Genomic DNA, 23,237 nt, shown 5'->3' on the forward strand with positions numbered 1-23,237 from the left:
TTTTATTCGGCAAAAGAGTTAAAAGAGTTCAAAAGTTTGCCGTTTTATTCGGCATTCTGAATCTCTCACTATCAACTACATCAATAGAGCCTTCAACATTTGATTTACGTTTAACAGTTTTACTATTAGAGTTAGCATTAATTTTCTCCTTATTCCTAGCAGAGATATTAAGGTTAAGAATGCCTGCCGTAATAGCCAAACCGCACTTACATCGTAACATATCTGCCTCGGCTTTGCCTCGGCACATCCGTAACGGGCCTTTGTTGACGATAAGTCTTCACAACACTTTTAGGGAAGGGCGCTGCGATCACCGAGGCAAGCGGCTGCACGTTCGCGACGCTTCGTAAAAAAGTGAAAAAAATTCCTTTCCCTTTAGTGATTATCAATTAAATTACTTTAAAATAGTGTTTTTTTTACAAAACATATACCTATTCCAAAGAATTTCCGCTCCGATGTTAGCGGACAATGTGAGGATATACTACGAAAGCCTAGAATTTTAAGATAAGTACCCTTCTTTCATCTAAACTAAATCAAATTTATATAAATAAGTGCTTTTAAATCAATAAACAATATTTTAGGACATTTTCTACTCCTTTTCCTTTTCTTTCTATAGGCCCTTTTTTTTTCCCTCTTTAATTTTGGGGCCATTTATTTTAAATTGTATTTTGCCCCATCTTTTCTTCCTGGGCTTTTGAACTCGTACGAAATGTACCAAGTTCCTTTTTACTCTCCTCTGAAATACGAAATTGCCCCTTTCTAAGGCTCCTCTAAACCTAAGGTATATAGGAGCCTTACCCCTTTCTATATACCTCTCGTTCACACCTAAGCTTGATTTTTCGCCCATTGGGGCAGAAAGACTTAGCGGGTGCAAAACAAGACAACTGTCTACTTGGTCTGTATGACAGCACTTTTAATTTGGACAATTTGTATGTCTATATCCAGAATTCTGGAGCGCATAAATTCCAGGGGTAATTCCGCTGTAAAACAGTATTACTAGGCACTCCATTGCAGTCGTTATCCGTAGGGTTAGCATCCGCAGGAACGCTTTCGTCCATGCGGTTATCAGAATCGCCGTTAGGCAAAGGAACTTCGTCCGTCTGGCTCATAGCAAGCACCTTCATCCACCAAGGATCAGGACCGAATGACCTGTACAAATTCGCGTTTGCTGTACATAATTGTACAAACTCCGAAAATGGCAGACAATCCTTAGGTGTAAAGCTAAACACGACAATTTTGACGTCGCACATGATGTATATTTTTGAAGAATAAAATTTCCCTGCCGAGTTGAAATTTAGTCGCTTCCCTGTCTGTCCATGAAATATGACGTCACTCTCGAATGAGAAGTAATTTTAGAGATTTTATTTATATGTTTAAGTTTTTTTTATGTGGCAGTGTTCTGTATATTATGAATTAGTTTTGAGGTGTAGCTTTGGTTTGGTTTCAGATGTAAAGATTAATAAATCTGAATTTAAGTGAAAGATTCGAATCTTCGTTTAGAGTTTGATGCATGCCTCAATTCCGGGCAGGAAAATGTTTGTGATTGGACTGTACTGTATTATTTCCTCTATTTTTTATTTATTTATTTATTTTTTGGAACATGAGCATTCAAACAGGAGAGAAATCTCCTATATATGAAGCATGCAAGAAGTCATAGAAAGTCATTTAAAGAGGCATATGATTCAGACAGGAGAGAAACATCATATGTCTGAAGTAAGCAAGAAATTATTTACTCAAAAAAGTGCTTTAAACATGTATATGTGTGTTCACATAGGAGACAAACCTCATATGTGTGATGTATGTAAGAAATCATTTAATCAAAAAAGTTCTTTAAACGTGCATATGCGCATTCACACAGGAGAGAAACCTCATGTGTGTGAAGTATGTAAGAAATCGTTTAATCACAAAAGTGCTTTAAATGTGCATATGCGCATTCACACAGGAGAGAAACCACATATGTGTGAAGTTTGTAAGAAGACGTTTAGTAAAAAGTGTAGTTTAAACAACCATATGCTTATTCAGACAGGAGAGAAATTTTATATGTGTGAAATATGTAAGAAATCATTTAGTGAAATGAGTCATTTAAATGCACATTTTCTTATTCACACAGGAGAGAAGTTTTATATGTGCGAAATATGTAAGAAATCATTTAATGTAAAAAGTAATTTAAATGCTCATTTGCTTATTCACACAGGAGAGAAACCACATATGTGTGAAGTTTGTAAGAAGACATTTAGTAAAAAGGGTAGTTTAAACAACCATATGCTTATTCACACAGGAGAGAAGCCTCATATGTGTGAAGTATGTAAGAAATCATTTAATATAAAAAGTAATTTAAATGCGCATATGCGCGTTCACACAAGAAAGGAACCACATCTCTGTGAAGTATGTAAGAAATCATTTAATCACAAAAGTGCTTTAAATGTGCATATGTGCATTCACACAGGAGAGAAACCTCATATGTGTGAATTATGTAAGAAATCTTTTAATCAAAAAAGTAATTTAAATGCGCATTTGCTGATTCACACAGGAGAGAAGCCTCATATGTGTGAATTATGTAAGAAAACTTTTAATCGAAAAAGTAAATTAAATGCACATTTGCTTACTCACACAGGAAAGAAACCTCATATCTGTGAATTATGTAAGAAATCTTTTAATATAAAAAGTAATTTAAATGCACATATGCTTATTCACACAGGAGAGAAAGCACATCTCTGTGAAGTATGTAAGAAATCATTTAATCACAAAAGTGCTTTAAATATGCACATGCGCATTCACACAGGAGAGAAACCACATCTCTGTGAAGTATGTAAGAAATCATTTAATCGCAAAAATGCTTTAAATGTGCATATGCGCGTTCACACAGGAGAGAAACCACATCTCTGTGAAGTATGTAAGAAATCATTTAGTCACAAAAGTGCTTTAAATGTGCATATGCGCATTCACACAGGAGAGAAACCACATACGTGTGAAGTTTGTAAGAAAACGTTTAGTGAAAAAAGTAGTTTGAACAGACATATGCTTATTCACACAGGAGAGAAACCTCATGTTTGTGAAGTTTGTAAAAAATCATTTAATCTAAAAAGGAATTTAAATGCGCATATGCGTATTCACTCTGGATAGAAACCATATACGTGTAAAGTTTGTAAGAAGATGTTTAGTGAAAAGGGTAGTTTAAACAACCATATGCTTATTTACACAGATAAAATTCATATATGTGAGGGTATGTAAGAACTCATTTAACATAAAAAGTTATTTATGTGTGTATATGTGCATTCACAGAAGAGAGAAACCTCATATGTGTGAAGTTTGTAAGAAATCATTTAGTCTAAAAAGTAATTTAAATCTGCATATGCTTATTCACACAGGAGAGAAACCACATATGTGTGAAGTATGTAAAAAATGAAGTAATCAAAAAAAAGAAGGATTTAAACGTGCATATGTGCATTTACACAAGAAAGAAACTTTATGTTTCTTAGGTATGTAAGAAAATGCTTACTGAAATGGGTAATTTAAGAAACATATGCTTTTTTTCACATTGGAGAGAAAATCTGTGTGTGAGAAACATTCTTTCATTTTCATAAAGATTTAAATATGGCTATCAACATAGGAAGCAAATACAGTCAGAAGTCGTTAATCCGGACTCGTCGGGACTTCGGCGATTCCGGATTATCGATTTTTTCGGATTTTGATCATCAGTTTAAATCTGGTAAGATGGCATACAGAAATTATAAAATTAAAAATTTGAAACCATAATTAATGAAATAAAGAACAATTATGATCTAAAGGGTATCAAAATTTACAAAAAGAAAAAGCTTAATATTTATTTGTTTACTTTATTAATAAACATTTCTTTCAATGCATATGCTTATTCATGCAATGCATATTATTATTATTAAGTTGTTTAAGTTGCTTCATTTTTTATGTGATAATACTTTCTCTTTAATTCTATAAACAGACATAATTTCTTGTTCAGTTACAAAGTTCTGCTGTTCAAGTCCTATAATTGCTGCATCGAGAATACCGACTAATTTGTCAATCGAAATTTTTTCGTTTTCAATAACATCTGTGTCACTTTCTTCGATATCGGAAGCGAATTATAATGACGAGGAATTTGATTTAAATCATATCAAAGATGAAGTACATCGAGATAAAATACTACATTTAGTAAGGAATTATAAGCCAAATAAAATAAAAACATCTGCCCTGAAGATGAGGATAGTGCTGACAGATCAACTTCCAATTCATCGCGCGCCGAGGCGTCCCCCCTCCCCCGCCGCAGAGCAGCGTGAAATTGGTAAACAGATTTCGGAATGGTTAAATAAACATGGGATATGCCTTTATCCATTTTTTGCAGCAATTCCACTGTTTGTTTAATGGACTTCGAAACATACTTTCGCTTTGTATATCTTTTACATATTAGTAAATGTATATCAGAAATTCTATTTGACATAATCGAAAGTTCAAGCTGACTTTTATAAAATTGCTCTAACAGTCTGCAAAAAATAATAAGCCGGATCCAGTTCGAAGATTAAGGAACAACGCAATCTGCAACATTAACTGAATTAGATAATTTTTACCTTATACCGTTCGTTATACATTAAACATGCATTCGTAAACGTATTTTGCGCATGTGCAGACCTATATTCGCAGACGTAAAGGTCTTACGAGCATGCATTAATGCGACGAATGCGCAGAAAGTTTGTAGCTTTCATGTCCGGATTATGGATGTCCGAATTAACGACTTTTGACTGTATTATGATTAAGTATGTAAAAAGTTGTTTAGTGTGATGGAGAATTCTCTCTTATCTATGCAGAAGATAAACCTCCTGTCTTTTAAGCTTCAATTAGAAAAACAAATTTACTGAATCTTGCAGTAAGCATTTGACTGTGCAGTTAAGAAACCTCATAATGTGAAGTCAAGTCTGCATTTTCCTCATAAATTGGGAGAATTTAGGTACAGCAAAAGAGGCAAATCTGAATGGCATAAAAGCTACTGATGACCCTGTGAGAGTTGCATAAATTCTCATTTGATGAAAATGATTTTATAAACCATTCATTTATTTCTACAAGATCAAATATTTTTCAAGATATTTTTACCTGATAATTAGTATTCAGTATTTATATCTGCTGCATAATGACGTGTTATCTAGATAAGAATTTCAAAAACTGAAACTGTAAAAGATGTATAATGTTTCATCCGATATATATATATATATATGTACTGTAAGTTATATGTGTGTTGTGTTAAAATTGGCTGTTTCTAAATTTAATGCAGTTATGAATTGCAGCTCTGCCAGAAATGTCATTCTTGTTTCCTGTCATGAAGAATGTATTAGTATTTCCATTTGTGGTAAACAAGTCTTGAACATCATGGCTATCCAACTCCAGTATCAAATGTGTCAGTATATAACATTCACAAAGCCAGTGTAGGGTTCCACAGCATTGTTAAAAGGTGAAATGAAAAATCAAACATTTTTAGTCAAACCTTGGACATACCAAGTAGAACAATCCCATATGTCCAATGCATATAAAAAGAAGTTTGGGAAACATCGTTTCTGTTTTGGTAAGAAATCTATATATACTAGATATTTAGGCTAATCTTTGGAATATGGTAACAGGTAGATTGGCGACATTTTGGTAAGGCGATAAAAATTACTAGCTAGGACTTCAGCAGTGTACATGGATAAAGTCAAGAGTGTGTGCAATGCCATTTTTGTGCAATTCTGGGATTTTTTTTTTAAGTAAAAATAGGTCGACGTGGACATGGGATACCATGTATGTGCAATTCTTAAAAACGCGGCAAGCAGTTCGCGATTCTGCACTTTCTCAAAATTTCGCACCTAATCTTCGTCATGATTAAGCACTTTTGTTCCATAAAAGTTCTAGTATAAAGCGTAATTAGGCTAGCAGATTGTTGGAAAAAAATGTGAAGGTAAAAGCTTACAATTGGGTGCCCCTTGTTTATTGGCGATTCTTTTTTGACGTCAAGATCGGCGCCAGGAAGTCACAATTTCAAGATGGCCGCTACACAAAATCAAAATAAGAAGTCGAAGAATTGCATAAGATCTGTGTCCATGTACACATCGATCTGTTTTTACTTAAAAAAAATCTTAGAATTGCACAAACTAGGCATTGCGCACTGCATTAATTATGTCCGTGCATCATTCTATTTTCATTTAAATAGAATCGGCAAGCTAAAACAAAGTTAAAACTGTCGTGGTAACCAGAAGTGATGTTTCATCGCCAAAATTTAAAACAAAATGTCGCCAATCGAAGGGGCACCCAATTCTACACTAAAGCCAATGAAAAAAAATACCTTTAGTTCGTGAAAACAAAATGGCGTCCAAACAAAAACTAGCAGGTTGCTGTAGCAGGGTTGGTCACCAAATTTTCGCTAAAAAATTGCCAAGTTACCATAATCCAAAGATTAACCGAAATTTATTAAAACTACTGGAAATTATGTATATATATATATATATATATCAACAATAGTTTGGCGATTTTTTACGGCCCTCGCCAAACTATTGTTGATGTCAAACTATTGTTGATGTCAGAGCTGCCAAAAATAATTGCGGTAACCCTAATGCAAGAAGGGAAGTATGATAGTGAATAACTATCTAAGATTGATGTTTTAATTTAGATGAAAGGTTAATTTCATGTAATACTTTTTTATTATTATAATTTATATAAAAAAGGCTAAACATGGAATGGAAGCATAAGAGTAAATAACTATTTCAGATCATTATTATAATTTATATAAAAATTACTAAATATAACTGAATGGATGCCTGCTTCGCTATTTTGCTACCGAGTTATCGGTACAGCATAGTTTCATCTCGTCGGTTGTTCAAACATAATTTTCTATAATGAATGAGGCATATTTCTTTGAAAAAAAATTCTCGGTTTAAAGTGCAGAATCGCCCACTTATTTGTTTTCCGCTTTTTACACGGGTAGAAACAACTGGATTTTTGTCAATTTTCTTTTACTTTTTAAGTGAAAATAGGTCACTGTATACATAGATACCGAGTATATGCAATTCTTAAAAACGTGTCAAGCAGTGGTTGATTCAGCACTTTCCTCAAAATTCTATTGCAGACTTTTCGTCATGAACAATTCCCAAATTGTTCAATCCATAGGATATCAAAAAAGGATTTAAAATAAAAAAAGGATTTAAAAATTAAACTGGTATTTCAATGTCGTCTTAAGAAATATAGAACTATATGAACTTACGCAATCTGAAATCAGCGCATACGCTAGATTTGACACACTGTTAAATGGGCGCGTTTGCTAGATTTGGCGCTTTTGTGCATATATTTTCGCTGCAATTTTTTTTACGGTCATCAAAACGGAATAATACCTATTTTCCTTTTCATGTAATGGTGAGAGAAAACTAAGTAATCAATTTTTTTTTTAAGGTGAAATAACTTTTCATTTTGTGAACTTGCGATAACTTTGTTTCTGAAAAATAAACAAAATAATTTAAGCAGTATGATGCACTTCAAAATCCTTTTATTGACAACATTTTCTTGAATATATGAATACTGTTATAACAGCCAAGGACAACACATGTACTTTAACCCTGACCATAGGTATATCAGTTTGTGAAAACTATTTAACAAATATCTAGATTAACTTATATGATTGCTGAACTGCTCTCAGGTGGCACTTCTTAAAACTTTTTCATTTATGACATCTTTTGATTATCCCAGGGACTAAATATAAAACACAGATAAAAAAATCTGAAGACTTTCAAATTTTATATTACGCCTAAAGGGGCATTTTCCATTTACAAACACACATAAACATCTTGCAAACATACTGCCCCTGTGAAAATATGTAAAATATCTTTAGAATTTCTGGTAGACCGTCTCGCTCGGAGATAAAAATGTTTTATTCCATACAGTGTTGCCACTGCTTGCTTTGAAATCATTGAGTTTGTTAATTAAAAATTCCTAAGTTTTACAAAATATAAAATACACAATAAAACAAATCGAAATTAGGGCTTCCAGGTTATATTATTGGTTAGAGTTGACTTAGGGTACCCCTTGTATTATCGCAAAATTGTTGTCTCATTTGTGACAACCTGAGTAGTTAAGGTCTATAGAAACCTTATTATGACGTAATTGGTTGCAGCGAATTTGAAACATGGGAAAAAATTTGCAAAGTGTCGAATTTTGGGTAAGGGCTTGTGTGTGATGGATTAGTAAGTTGTTATTTTGTGGTTTACACAGTAAATTGGCTGAGTGTGGTAAGATTAATTTGAAGTTTCTGTAGGATTTGGAATGAAAGGGAGAAAAGCATTAATTGACTGGTGTGTAAATGAAGTTTTACTTATCAGCCATTAGTAAGTGGCCTGTTTGGAGGAAAGGAATGCTTATGGTTGAACATCGGAAATTTTCGAACGGAGGATATTTTTTCTTATTTTTGTGAATTTATGTGGCGACACCAGTCTACAGATTCTAGTTCAGATAATTTTAGGAAGTGTTTGGATGCTGTTAAGGAATTTTGTTTTTGAAGATGCGTAAATTTGTAAATAAGGTAAGTGGATATTTTCTTTGTGTAGTGCTAAGATAAATTTCCTTTTTTATGTTATTTTGTTGTTTGATTTAAAATGTAGTTTATACAGATTGTATATTTTTTGTTGGCAGCTACTTTAAATTTTTAAGTGGATATAGTTCGGTACATGGACAAAGACAAGGGAGTGCGTAAAGCCTAGTTTGTGCAATTCTGGGATTTTTTTTAAGTGAAAATAGATCGATGTGTACATGGATACCGAGTTTGTGCAATTCCTTGTCTTGTTACCTTGGCTTTGTAAAGCAGCCATTTTGCGCCAAAAATCGCAGCTACGCAAGCCAAAATAAGTTAAAGAATTGCACAACCTCGGTACCCATGTGCCGCCAAAAACTGCCAAGGGATACCCTAAAATATACTTTTACCATGTTATTCAGGTGGAGGAATACGTTATTAAAAATTTGATGGATCTAAGTCCCCCCCTTTTTTTAACAGTGTGAGAAATATGCATACATTCATGCAGATTCTTCATTATTTACTTTCTTTAGTACAGGTCGATAATATTTGGTGGAAACAACCTGAAAAGTGATGTCGTTTCAAGACTAATATCCATCATAGCTAATAAAATAAATATTTTCTCATTGATAATTTATTTCATTGCTAAAAATGTAAAAAAGAAGTAGTTTTAGGATTTGCTTCAGATATAAAAAAATGGCTGATCTTTGGAATATGGTAACTGGTAGTTTGGCGACATTTTGGAGGCGATAAAGGTTACTACCTAGGACTTTGGTAATAATGTGAGAAGCACTCAGTTCCGATTACGCATTATTTTATGTGAGGGAAATGAGAGATCATGAGATATGTCATGTGACATTAATGGACGAATTACAGTTGTTTAATCGGAAAAGGGGGGAAATCTGGAAATTTCGTATTTAGCTATATTCTGTGTTGTGTGAAACGTGACATTAATGGACGAATTACAGTTCTTTAATCGGAAAATGGGGTTAATTTGGAAAAGCTTCATTGTGTGTTGTGTGAAATAGTGTTGATTAATTTTCGGATTGCATGGCGCTATGTAAAGTGAATTGTAAATTTTTAATGTGTTTATCTGATAATAATAATAAGTTGAGATTGTGTGAAAGGAAGGATATTACAAGTTTAAATGGCGGTGCAAGAAATATGGTGAAAATGGACATTTTGTGAAAAGGAGTGTAAGGAAGGGTACGTGGTTTGCTAAAAGTAGTTTGAGTATAGGTGAAATTTTATTAATTTCTTATTACTTGGTGAATAGACTTCCAGTTGACTACTGGATTTAGGATGTAGAAATTAGCAGTAGTACTGCAGCGATGTAATGAAGATTCTGAAGAAGATTAGGTAAGTTAGTATTTTTAATCATTAGAGGATATTATTTTTATGCATTGTTCTAAATGTAAGGAGTAAATAAATTAAAATGGTATTATTTGAAAATTGTTATTAGCAATGATTTAGTTTAAAGTAATTAGGATTGTAATCTAATTTTTATTAATTTAATCTATGTGCTTATTTATATTTGAAGTAGTGTTTTTTAATTTAATTATATTTTAATTTAATGATCGTGATTTTGTGAGTTATATGTTTGTAGTATTTTGGAATATGTTTGAGTAGTATACATTGAGTATTTTCATGCATTTTCGTGGAATTTTTCTAATTTATGAGAAAAAAGCAGTGTACATGGATATAGTGAAGAGTGTGCGCAATGCCATTTTTGTGCAATTCTGGGATGTTTTTTTAAGTAAAAATAAGTCGACGTGTACATGGTTTAGTGATATTTTAATTAATTATAATTATTTTGTGAATTTTATGTTTGTACGAATTTGGTATACATTTTAGTTGAAGTAAACGTGCATGGAAATAATTTAAGTATTTGTAATGTTTGCGGTATGAATTCGTTGGTGACGTTTATAATATAATAGATAATTTAGAGGTAAAAGTTTTTAGATATTTATTTTATACGTGGAAATGTTCATATTTGGAAAGGTTATATACTTTTTCGCGATAAGGTAATTTCATATATGTTCTTTTTACCGGGTTTAAAGATTCAGAAAATTGTCATGCATTTTCGTGAAATTTTTCTAATTTATGAGAAAAAAGCAGTGTACATGGATATAGTGAAGAGTGTGCGCAATGCCATTTTTGTGCAATTCTGAGATGTTTTTTTTTAAGTAAAAATAAGTCAACATGTACATGGTTTATGTGTATGTGTTATTGTGAAAAACGTGCAAGGAGTTTGCAATTGTGCACTTTTTCCCAATTTTGCAGTGAATATTTGTCATGATTAAGCAGTTTTGTTAGATAAAATTTCTAGTATAAGTGTAATTTGGCTAGTAGATTGTTGGAAAAAGTGTTCAGTAAACAAAAAGAAAAGAAACATGTCTTTACTTTGTGAAGACAAAATGGCGGCGGAAAAAAAATAGAGGGTTGCTGTAGCAGAGTTGGTCGCCAAATTTTCGCCAAAAAATCGCCAAGTTACCATAATCTAAAGATCAACCAAAAACATATATCAAAGAAAATCGTGTTTTAACAAGATGGATGTGCGTAGTTTTTGCGGCAAAAAAAATAAAATCTTAGCACAATATTTGATGGTGCTGGACATAAAGCGCATTCAGCATTTTTCAGTCGTTTATCCGGACTCGTCGGGACTTCGGTGATTCCTTATTATCGATTTTTCCAGATTGTAGATAACCAGTTTAAATCTGGTACGATGGCATGCAGAAATTATAAAATTAAAAATATGAAACTGTAATTTATGAAATAAAGAACAATTATGATCTGAAGGGTATCAAAATTTACAAAAAAAAAGCTTAATATTTATTTGTTTACTTTATTAAACATTTCTTTCAATGTAAGTTGGCCCACCAGCGGCCGAGCGGTAAAGTCGCTGAACACTGGTAGTTCGGTCCGAGGTTCGAATCCCGCAAACAGACTGGCTGCATGGGTGTTTTCGGGGTTTTCCCCCATGTGTAGCATGTATATGAGCCAATTTCCCTTAGAAAATCCTCAACGAAGGCATCCCTCCCCTTAGGCAGATAGCCCTAGTTAGCTTTCCCATAATTAAATACACCAACACCAATGTAAATTGTTTAAGTTGCTTCATTTTATGTGATAATACTTTCTCTTTAATTCTATAAACAGACATAATTTCATGTTCAGTTACAAAGTTCCGCTGTTCAAGTCCTATAATTACTGTGTCGAGAATACTGACTAAATTGTCAATCGAAATTTTTTCGTTGTCAATAAACTCTATGTCACTTTTTTCACTATCGGAAGCGAATTATAATGAAGAGAAATATGATTTAAATCATATCAAAGACGGAGTACATAGAGATGAAATGCTACATTTAGTAAGGAATTATAAGCCAAATAAAATAAAAACGTGCCCTGAAGATAAGGACAGTGCTGACAGATCAACTTCCAATTTATTGCGCGCTGCGGCGTCTCTCCCCCCCCCCCCCCCCCCCCCGCGTGAAATTGATAAACAGATTTCGGAATGATTAAAGAAACAAAGGATATGCCATTATCCATTTTTTGCAGCAATTCCACTTTTTGTTTAATGGACAGCGAAACATACTTTCGCTTTGTAGATCCTTTGGGAGCACCAGCATCGGAAATTCTGTTTGACATAATCGAAATTTGAAGCTTACTTTTATAAAATTGCTCTAACAGTCTGCAAAAAATAATAAGCTGGATCCAGTTCGAAGATTAAGGAACAACGGAATCTGCAACATTCAATGAAATATATATTTAGATAATTTTAGCTTATACCATCCGTTATACATTAAACGCGCATGCGTAAACGTATTATGTGCATACGCACACGCATATGCGCAGACGTAAAGGTCTTATGCGCATGCGTCGCGCGAACGTTTGTAGCTTTGTTTTTCCGGATTATAGGACGCATGCGCAGAACGTTTATAGCTTTGTTTTTCTGGATTATAGATCATTCCGGATTATGGGTGTCCGAATTAACGACTTTTGACTGTATGCTCCTCTTGGTCTGTATATAGTAGATGTTTAATCTCATTCATGTTCCTCAAAATATTCTTTTTAAATCCAAGTTATCTTTCTTAAATTAAAAAAAATATATATATATATATATATATATATATTTGCAAAACTGTGTTACTATGATTTTTAAGTTATCTGTAATAATTTTTGCAATGACTTTTTTCAATAATAAAATTTTCAACAGTTGAAAACATTTTCAATAAATCATTTTATATCCTACTCTTCCGATCAATTTTACCATTTGAAGTAATTATATTGCTCAATTTTCCTCAAAGAGACAAGTTAAAATTATCTCAAAAGTATCTGACAAAAAGCACAGGTTTGAGAGTCATAAGTCATTTAAAAAATGCAATAAGTTCAGATTATGGTTTAGATAAAAATGCAATAATTATATCCTTTACTAATTATAATCTTAAGCTTCGCTTTCATCTTACTTCTGCATATAATAACAAGTTTTGTAATTAAGATACACTAACACACCGAATAAATACTAATTCAGAAGTCAAACAACAAAAATCAGAGTTATATTTACAAAATTTTCACAGGACTAGTTTTGATTGCGGTTTTGCAGCTGAGGATGGTGGTTCGGTAAAACCATCAAAACTAGTGATATGAAAATTTTGTAAATATAACTCTGATTTTTGTTGTTTGACTTCTGAATTAGTAACAAGTTTTGTATTCGGATTCTGTGTCTTTACATATGATAGAAAATAAACATTTGTTCAAGGCATGGCTTTTAATAAAGTTTATATGGTACTATTTGGTTTTGAGGGCCGTAAAAAATCGCCAAACTATTGTTGATGTAACTGCTGCCAAAAATAATTGCAGCAACCCTAATGCAAGAAAGGAAGTATAATAATAAATAACTATCTAAGATTATTAGTGTTTTAATTTAGATGAAAGGTTAATTTCATATAATACATTTTATTATTATAATTTATATAAAAAATGCTAAACATGACTGAATGGAAGTATAAGAGTAAATAACTATTTCAGATTATTATTATAATTTATATAAAAATTGCTAAACATAAATGAATGAATGCCTGCATCGCTGTTTCGCTACTGAGTTATCGCTAAAGCATAATTTCATCTCGTTGGTTGTTCAGACATAATTTTCTATCATGAATGATGCCTTTTCTTTGAAAAAATTCTCGGTAAAGTACAGAATCGCCCACTTATTTGTTTGCCGCTTTTTACAAGGTAAAAACACTTCGATTTTTGTCAATTTCTTTTACTTTTTAAGTGAAAATAGGTCGATGTGTACATAGATAACGTAAAGGGTGTGCGCATTGCCATTTTTGAGCAATTCTGGGATTTTTTTTTAAGTGAAAATAGGTGAATGTGTACATGGATAGCGAGTATGTGCAATTCTTAAAAACATGTCAAGCAGTGGGTGATTCTGCACTTTACCCAAAATTCTATTGCAGACTTTTCGTCGTAGGCAATTCCCAAATTATTAAAACCATAGGTTTTCAAAAAAGGATTTAAAAATTAAACTATATTTCAATGGCATCTTAAGAAATATAGAACCACATAAACTTATGCAATCTGAAATCAACGTGAACACTAGATTTGGCTTGTTGTTAAATGGGCGCATTTGCTAGATTTGGCGCTTTTGTGCATACATTTTCGCTGCAATTTTTTTATGGTCCTCAAAGTGGAATACTACACTAGAGCCAAAGAAAAAATATATAATCTCAATAAACTGCATTTTAAATCAAGCAATGAAATAACATAAGAAAGCACTACGCTTTACTATTGCATCTACGCACTTCACAAAGGAAATATCCACTTACTTTATTTAGAAATTTCTGTGTCTTCAGTCTCTGGCACACAAAATTCTTTAACACCATCCCAAAACTTTCCTCACATGTGTTCCCTTTCTATCTTTATGCTTTATATGGTGAGCATTTGAACCTTTCTTGTGACATAGCCATCTGAATGATCTTTACAGTCGACCATACGCATTTCCTTCATACAAACAGGATACTTATAATTCTGTCTAATTACATCCAACAAATTTCCTTTTCTTCTGTGTTCAAACACTTAAAAAAAAACACCTTGCACTCTCTCGTTCTATATCACCAAACACCCAGTTTACCGCTGGCAGCCGGCCCACCAGCAGCCAAGCGGTAAAGTCGCTGAACACTGGTAGTTTGGTCCGAGGTTCGAATCCTGCGAACGGGCTAGCTGCAAGGGCGTTTTTGTGTCTTTCCCCATGTGTAACGTGTATATGAGCCAGTTTCCCTTAGAAAGGACTTCACAAAGGCATCCCTCTCCTTAGGCAGATAGCCCTTAAGGCTTTGCCATAATCACACATACCACTGGCAGCCATTATATGATGCAACGCAGAAATAAGCCTTTGCGAATATTTTCTGTCATTCAAATTTATCGCAGTAACGCAACTAATCACGTCATAATAGGGTTTCCATAATATTCAAATACTCAGGTTACCTTAAATGAAACAACAACTTGCTGATAATCCAAGAGGCACCCTAAAAAAATATAGCCTAACGTAAGCTTTTTTTTTGTTTGTTTGTTTCTGCAGGTACAAGTGATGCTTAAATTCAAGATTTAAATTTTGATGATTTCATACTGACCACCTCGGCATGCCGGTATGGCACAAGATATTATGTACTGCATGTTTGTGCCATATTTTGTTTCTGGAATTACTTCTAAAACTGTAATGTGATATCACTATTATGATGCTCTTGGTGGTACTTTTCAATATGTAAATATAATTTTCAGCTCATCTTAGAATAATAAGAAATAACAATTTTATAGTTCTGTAGAGAATCATTTCTTTTAAAATGAAGGGAATACAGTTAATGTTACTTCATGTATCTGAAATAAATTGTAATTAATGTAAGTTTATGTATCTGAAATAAATTTTCACAGCTTCAAGGTTTTGCTTTCTGATCCAGTTGGGGATTGCAACCCACGGTATAAGGAGAACTGTCAGAAAAGCAAAATCATGGGTAGTAGTATTGGCAGTGTATCAAAATATGCTGGCCTCTATTTAAATAGATTAGAGTTGTGATACAAATAATGGCTTATTTTTAAAGTTGCTTCTTTAATATAATTAAAAATTCATATACATATTCAAACAAGAAATGATCATTCGAAGCAAATCTAAATATTAAATTACCATCTCTAAAACAGCATTTATTCATTTATTTAGACATTTGAATGTGTAACCTTCAGCTGAACACTGGTTAAATTTCTGCATTAATTGTAAAAGTTGGTTAATGAATATTATCTTTAGTTTCCAAGTATGAATGAAATGGGGTTACTTTGAATACATATTGTCTAGGAAATGGATACTGTCTAATTAACAGTTACAAGACTGACAAGAAACATGATCAAACTGATTTGAAAACTCACATTTATTTTGGTTTGCCTTATACGTAAACATATTCATTTTATTATAACTCAGCATAACATTTATAATACCTAATCATGAGAATTGTGTATCAATATTTATAGTTTGTAAAATTATTAGTTTAAATATTAGCTGAATTTTTATACTACTAAGATGTATATAATGCATTCGAATGAATTTTTTTCAGCATTTATTCAACAGCAGTATTTAACATTATCTACAGCAATTAACTTACTGAAAATGATTGTTTACATTAGCAAAATTCTGAACTCCAGAAACATGCAGGAATTTGATGGCTCTGTTAATGTAAGCTGAATGATTACTTTAGAATGAGCTGGTGTAAACCTCGAGAATTGAAAAATTTGGATTCTTAATCCATAAACAACTTGCATTGCATTATTTTTCAAAACATATTTTTTAATCTTCTGTATTTTTTTTGTAAATTCTAACTAAAGCTTCAGTATTTCTAAGGGGGAAAAATTGTTTCTCTCACATTAAAGGTTTTTATAAAAATAAACACATAGTACTGTTTTTGCAAAGTTTGTTTCTTAAATTTTCATTTCTCATAGAAGACGATGAGGAATGCTTTGTAATGACATTTTAAGTTATAATTTGGCAATGCCAAAAGATGTATCAGGTGGAATTGAAATTTTGTTATCTAACAAATATTAAAATGTATCGAATTCATCAGAAAATATTTAAAAGAAATTCTGAATCATCTAAAATTTTGCATTGAAAAATTATTCTGCTATACACTTTGTGATGCTTGTCAACAGAGAATCCATAAAAAAAAAAAAAAAAAAAAAAAAAAAGGAAAAGTAGGTTGTACTTTTAGAAAAAATACATGATTTAGAGCTCTTAGATGTGTTTTTACAATTAATAATCAGAATCTTTTAGAACATATGACCCAAGAAAATACAAAATATACTAACCAGAAAAATCAACAAAATTGTCTTTCTGTATCCATGTCAAAGTGCTGTACTGTCTTTGCTTTCTGCTTTACAGTGGTAATGAATGCTTTCCTCAGGAATGAACCTGCTGGTCTCGGTCTGAGATATCAGTTGTCTATTAGTATGTGCAGCAATGGCAATTCTACGCATACTATATCAAGCAGAATTTGTGTTTAGCTGAAACTGATGCATTAAATAAAAATATGAGAGTTTTTCAATACATCATTTTATAGATGAGCAAATATCTTATACTGTGGGTATTTGTGCAAAACGTTTTCTCAAAGAAAAACCTGTTCATTCAGGTATAAAATTTGGTATTTGTGTTCTTCTAAAGGGTATGTGTGTCATTTTAATATGCACTGAGGAAAATTTGCAAAGAAACTCACTTATCTTGGACTAGGTGCAGATGCTGCAACACATCTTTTAAGTGTGGTGGAAGTTTCTTCAAATCATTTCATATACTTCAACAATTACGTCGCATTGCTCTTTTTTCACTGTTGCATTGTCAGAATTCAAAGAGCTGGGATTTCATGCCACTCTAATAACTCACGAGAACAAGTTAAAAAATTTTCTCATTGTACTTGCAAACAAAATCATAAAAGAAGACAATGCAGAACATCTGGCACAGTATTTGATAACAAACATGGCATTTGAAGTAGTTTGATGGAATGACAATTCCATAGTAATTATGGCAACTAACTTTGGTATAATTGATTCACATTCAGCAATCAAGAGATACTTCATTTTACATTATAAATCATATTTAAATAAATAATAGGATGGGATATGTGATTTTAGATAATTCAGTATAATTTGATTTCAAATGAAAATGTTGAAAAATATTACAGTACAAAGTCTGTAATCCGGACTCATAGGGGCTCTGGCGATTCCGGATTAGGGTTTTTTTCCGGATTATAGATCATCAATTTAAATCTCGTAAGATAGCATGGAGAAATTATACAATTAAAAATATAAAACTAATTTATGAAATAAAGAGCGATTATGATCTAAAAGGTATCAAAATTTACAAAAAGAAAAAAAAGCTTAATATTTATTTGTTTACATGTGTTGGATTTGTTACGTTGTTACATTTGTTGGAATAACATTTCCTTCATTGTAAGTTGCTTCGTTTTTTGTGCTAATACTTTCTCTTTCATTCTATAAACAGACATAATTTCTTGTTTAGTTACAAAGTTCCACTGTAGAGTTCCTGTAATTGCTGTGTCGAGAATACCGACTAACTTGTCAATCGAAATTTTGTCGTTTTCAATAACGTTGCGTGTTACTTCCTTCACTATCGGAAGCACGCATGGGTAAACGCTTTACTGGCTTTACGCTCATGCGTAGCGGACGCACGCATCAAATGTGCATGCTTAAGTTTGTGAGGTCCGGATTATAGATCATTCCGGATAATGGACGTCCGGATTACGGACTTTGTACTGTACTGAAAAAATGTTGTTTAATTAATTTAATGCATAATTCAAAATGTTATTCATCGGTCTTTCTTAAATGTTCTAATTCATCTTTTCCTTATTCTACTTATTTTTAATCTGTTAAGAAATCTTATTTTTAATCAATTTTCTAAAAACTAAGGTTCTTTGATAATTCTGGATATTTTCTTATTTGCATTTACAGTTTGTAAGAAATGGCATCATGATGATTAGTATAAAGGAGTGTTGTGGAAATCAGCTGAAGTTTCACAAGAACAGATGCCAGTGTAACATAAAACATTGAACTCATGTTACTCAAAACATTTGAAAAGGCCATTTGCAAAAGCAACATTTTAAAATAAAATCGTTAGCTAAGTCACTCCTCCATGCAAATAATTTATTGCATAAAACAATTTAATGTGATTTCTTATGCGATTAAATAGGCACATGTATTGCTAAATGACCCTTGAATTCAAATGAACTGCTATATTTAGTACCTGTTTTATGATTTCTCACTGATGTGATTAAAAATATTGTTGCGTGCGTACGGGTTCAAGATATTCTGAAATTGAATTTTAACCTGAAATAATTTTTCTTTATGAATTTTCATTTGATCATAAATTTATTGACTAAATTTAAAAATTCTTGCCTTCCCGTCCTTGAGACACCAGTACACTTTGTCTGAAATAGGATTAAAAACATTATCCTATAACAGAAAGCTGAAAAGGAAAGATGACACATAGTTAATAAGAAACAATACAATGTTGTTATTTTATTAGCTTATAATATAGTTATTCAGTACTGTACTTTTGTAAATAAAGGGTATTGTTGTACATTTTGTAAAAAATAAGTAAGCATTATATTTAATAATTATAACAATTATTAATTATTTAATAAGTCATTATAAGAATATAATTCAATATTTTTTGTGGAATGTACTTTTTGAGGATATTTTCTTCCCTAGGAATCCCAGCATCCAATTGTTTGAAGCATTAAGTTCTAAGAAATTATCTTGCTTCAACGCAGAATTAATTATTCAAATGAATTCCCTTAACCAAAGAAAATGCCTTACAAGGGTGTATTTTTGAACAACAACTTTTATTAGAATAAATATTTTTATTTTATTTTTTTTTTACTAATATACAAACAAATATTTACGTTCACTAGAGTGAATAAGAGTACTGTATGTTGATGTTTGTTCTGGATTTGTCGCTAGCAACCAAACAAGTTAGCGGCTTGGTGTTTTTATAATTTTCCCCATGCGTTATGCGAGTTCAAGACAATTTCATTTTGAAAATTTTCCAAGACGGTATTCTCTTAAAACAGATAGTCCAGGACTATTTTAACAACTGTAAAAAATAATATATGGATATTTTTTGTTATACGACAGCACGAGCAAAATGATTTTCTCTGCAAAAACATATGCACCAGCACTGATTATCGGCCGCCGTTAAGTTAACTATATCGTTCTTATTCTTTGCAGTACTTTTATCTTTTTTCAAAGAAAATTTTGTCAGTAAAATGCACTATTTATAATCTCTCATTTTATTTTGTTCTTCTGTTATGTAAATAACCAACTTAAAATACATATTTCGTAAGCTGAGGAAGCCGAACAGCGCGCGAGTGATTTCTTTCTATTCAAAACTGTTTAGCGCATGTTACCTTATTATAAAATTCTGATGTGTACACCACATGAATTCCTTGTACGGAATATTAAATTATATGCTTTTTTTTTATTTCATTTCGTTTAAACTTATTGGATTGAATTAAATCTACTTTGCCGACAGCGCATAAACCACAATAGAATAAATGCATTCTTTAAAATTCACTCTATTTGTTTACCATAACGACACTATGGCGCTAGGTTCACTTAACAGTATTATATTTCGTTCATATTATAACTCAGAGTGCACAAAATTTATATTAATACAAATTACCAGTCTTTAAAGAGCTTACCGATCTTAGCGCTCAGGGGTCACGCATATTTAAAAAATTGCTTATGTGTTATAAGAAAAGGGGAACAGAAAAATGTAATAAGAGCACAATAAGAATTTAATTCACTTAAAACTCCTTTTTTTTTGGGGGGGGGGATTTACAGAAGATAGAAACGTGTTTTCAAATGAGTTCATTCATCAGAGAAAAACTTTGCATATAAAGCTATTTTTTGAAATGTTTCACTATACAAGTAATACAAAATGAAGCATAGAAATTTTTTTTCTCACATGCAGCCCAAATGCACGCATTGCCCTTTCCTGGAACTCACAGAGAGAGAGTAGAAATACGGACAGATTTTTATTGGTGTCTGACTGACAGCTTTGGGAACAAGTAGTCACTCAAGCTCCGACGCATTCAAATGCGAACGGTTCTCAGAAGCTATTCGAACAAACAAGGCCAACGGGTTTAGTTATACTACATTACAAAGAAGATTAAAGTGGCGTCTGCTATGTTAGAGGAAAGGCCTTTTGGTGGTGAAATCTGTCAATGCCTACATCAAGGGTTGGCCTCTTATCTGTTGATCAATAAAGAAATACCGCAAAAACATGTGTTCAAAAAGACCACTTTTATACTTCTAAATACTTTCGGTGTGACAGCAAGATTTAAAAAAAAAAAAAAAAAAAAAATGTTGTTTTCAATATAGAAAAAAAAAGTAATAAGCTAATTTAAATTGTTTTTCACAGAATCAAGTAGGAACATAAAATATTATTATATTTTCTTAGAGATTATTTTCGAGTAATTTTTTTTTTTTTTTAAGTTACGAAAATCTCACCTAAGTGCATGTATTTTCAAATCAGATTTATTTAATGCCTAATTTACTAAGTTGTCTTAATTTACTAAACAATCGCACTTTCGAACATATAAAATATACATTAATACATAAATAAAAATGAAATAAAATCTGAAAATAATGCAATTAGGAATTAGTGCATTAAAAATAATTAAAAATTTGTTGTATTATCACTTTTTACGTTATATGCATTTAATTTATTTTTGTAATATGCGTTTGAATTTATTTTATTTCGGTATATGCATTTATTAGCCTTTGTTGTCAAATTTTGTCCGATTATTTGAATATGGCAAAGCAAACGGGATCTGTCTGTCTAAGGATAGACAAGTCGCCGTGGTAGGCTTTCTAAGTAAAGCTCACTCATAGCCATGTGACTCATATCCATGGGAAAAACTATGAAACCCAACCATGCAGCCAATTTGTTCGTTTTGGTTTCAGTGCGAGTGGAATTAGTAGTAATCAGCGGTCTTAGCTAGGTGGGCCATTGGTGAGCTCTGATGATAGAATTTGAAAACCTGATAAATCGTATTTAATAAACATAATATCAGTAAACGAACCAGATTTATAAAACAAAAATAAAATACTTGTATCTGACATAACTAAATCTCGATATAACACATAATTACACTGATAAAGTGAGGTGTTTTATCACTGAATTCAAATACTAAACGGAATATACATTAATTCTATATATAGAAAATTTTAGCAAATTTCGCGGGGAATGTCTGTCGGCAAAATCCTTATTATATACATCGTTATTTTAAATTCATCGACTATCTCTTATTTTTACTCTTACCTCAAAACACATTTAATTTACAAATAACTTTATTTTTTATTTAAAATTAATAACTTTATTTCCCTATAGAAATTTCTCTTGATCTTTTCAGTTATAGGATAACACGCGCGAAACAATTTTCTCTTTACAAATATATGCGCTAGTTAGAAAATGCACTTCGACAGCAACTCATTTCGATGATGGTAAAATTTTTCTAAACATAAGAAATTTGTTACTTAAATTCATTTTTTCATTAAACAGAAAACGAAACAGAATGAGACATTATTAAAAATGTTTCATTGACATTTCATATTCTGAAAACAAGAACATTGCTATAAAAGCAAAGAAAAAAAAAAAGGAACGGCATATTTCATTTAACGGGGACCAACTCTGACGCATAAACTTTTATATACAAAATATTTTAAGCATGTTATGCTGTAATCGTTTGGTTTATTTAATTATGGCAAAGCACTCGAGAGTTATTTACATAAGGGGAAAGATGCCTTCGTGGAGGACTTTCTAAGGGGAGCCGGCTTGTGTACATGTTACACATGAGAAAGACACGAAAGCATCCATGTAGCTAGCCTTTTCGCCGGGTTCGAACCCCGGATAGAACTACCAGTATTCCATTGTGGATAACGGAAAAGATCAAAATCTCATAACAAAGGCAAAATGATAGCCTGTATAATACGAAGTTATTGCCATTTCAATAGCATAAAGTGACTTTCGCGATATTGTATTTTATTTTATGTAGCTCATGACAAAATACACGAGGACTATTTGGTAATTTGACCTGGATTGAAACCCCTGTGAACTGGCTCACCATATCTGCGTTTTCGTGAATTTACCTATATGTAATACCGGTACGAGATAGTTTCCCTTAGAAGGTCTTTCACAAAAGCATACCCTCTTTAAACAGATCGCCCTTTGCGAGCTTTGTCATTAATCTAACAGTCCAAACGTAATCCCAAGCCAGGACTCGTAGCCAGAGCACGTCTTTGTGAAGGACTTTTTAAATGAGATTGGCTTATATTCGCGTTAAATATATGCAGCAAAAATCCACTATACTGCCATGTAGCTATCCCATTCGCCGGGATTTAAACTCGATTCAAACTGCCAGTTTCTACTAGGTTGCTGCGGGCTTTTGTTGTATCTTTATAAAAAATCTTTGCAAAGTAATCGCGAACACATAGTTATTGGTTTTTAATTTAGTTTGGTTTTATGTGATTACGGCAAAGCCTCGAGGGCTATCTGCCTAAGAAGAGGGATGCCTTCGTGGAAGACTTTCTAAGGGATACTGGCTCGTATACACGTTACACGTGGAGAAAATCACGAAATCGCGTTTGCAACCAGCCC

The 23,237-nt window shown here is 32.2% G+C and overlaps 1 protein-coding gene across 2 annotated transcripts; it reads left to right on the forward strand.

Moving 5' to 3' along the window:
• The first annotated feature begins 843 nt into the window (after positions 1 to 843).
• Positions 844 to 22,133, forward strand: LOC118205693 (uncharacterized). 2 transcript variants are annotated; one of them, XM_085826854.1, is made up of 2 exons: positions 844 to 5,563; positions 20,550 to 22,133. In XM_085826854.1, the coding sequence occupies exon 1, from the start codon at positions 1,639 to 1,641 to the stop codon at positions 3,118 to 3,120; it is 1,482 nt and encodes a 493-aa protein (XP_085682980.1). In that variant the 5' UTR covers positions 844 to 1,638; the 3' UTR covers positions 3,121 to 5,563; positions 20,550 to 22,133. The 2 variants fall into 2 exon arrangements, with proteins under 2 accessions (XP_085682980.1, XP_085682981.1); XM_085826855.1 differs by lacking the exon at positions 20,550 to 22,133 and adding an exon at positions 15,108 to 18,700.
• Positions 22,134 to 23,237: the final 1,104 nt, after the last annotated feature.

This window comes from Stegodyphus dumicola, chromosome 11 (genome assembly GCF_044657685.1).
Source record: "Stegodyphus dumicola isolate Sdum_Otavi_A_Nest chromosome 11, ASM4465768v1".
NCBI lineage: Eukaryota > Metazoa > Arthropoda > Arachnida > Araneae > Eresidae > Stegodyphus > Stegodyphus dumicola.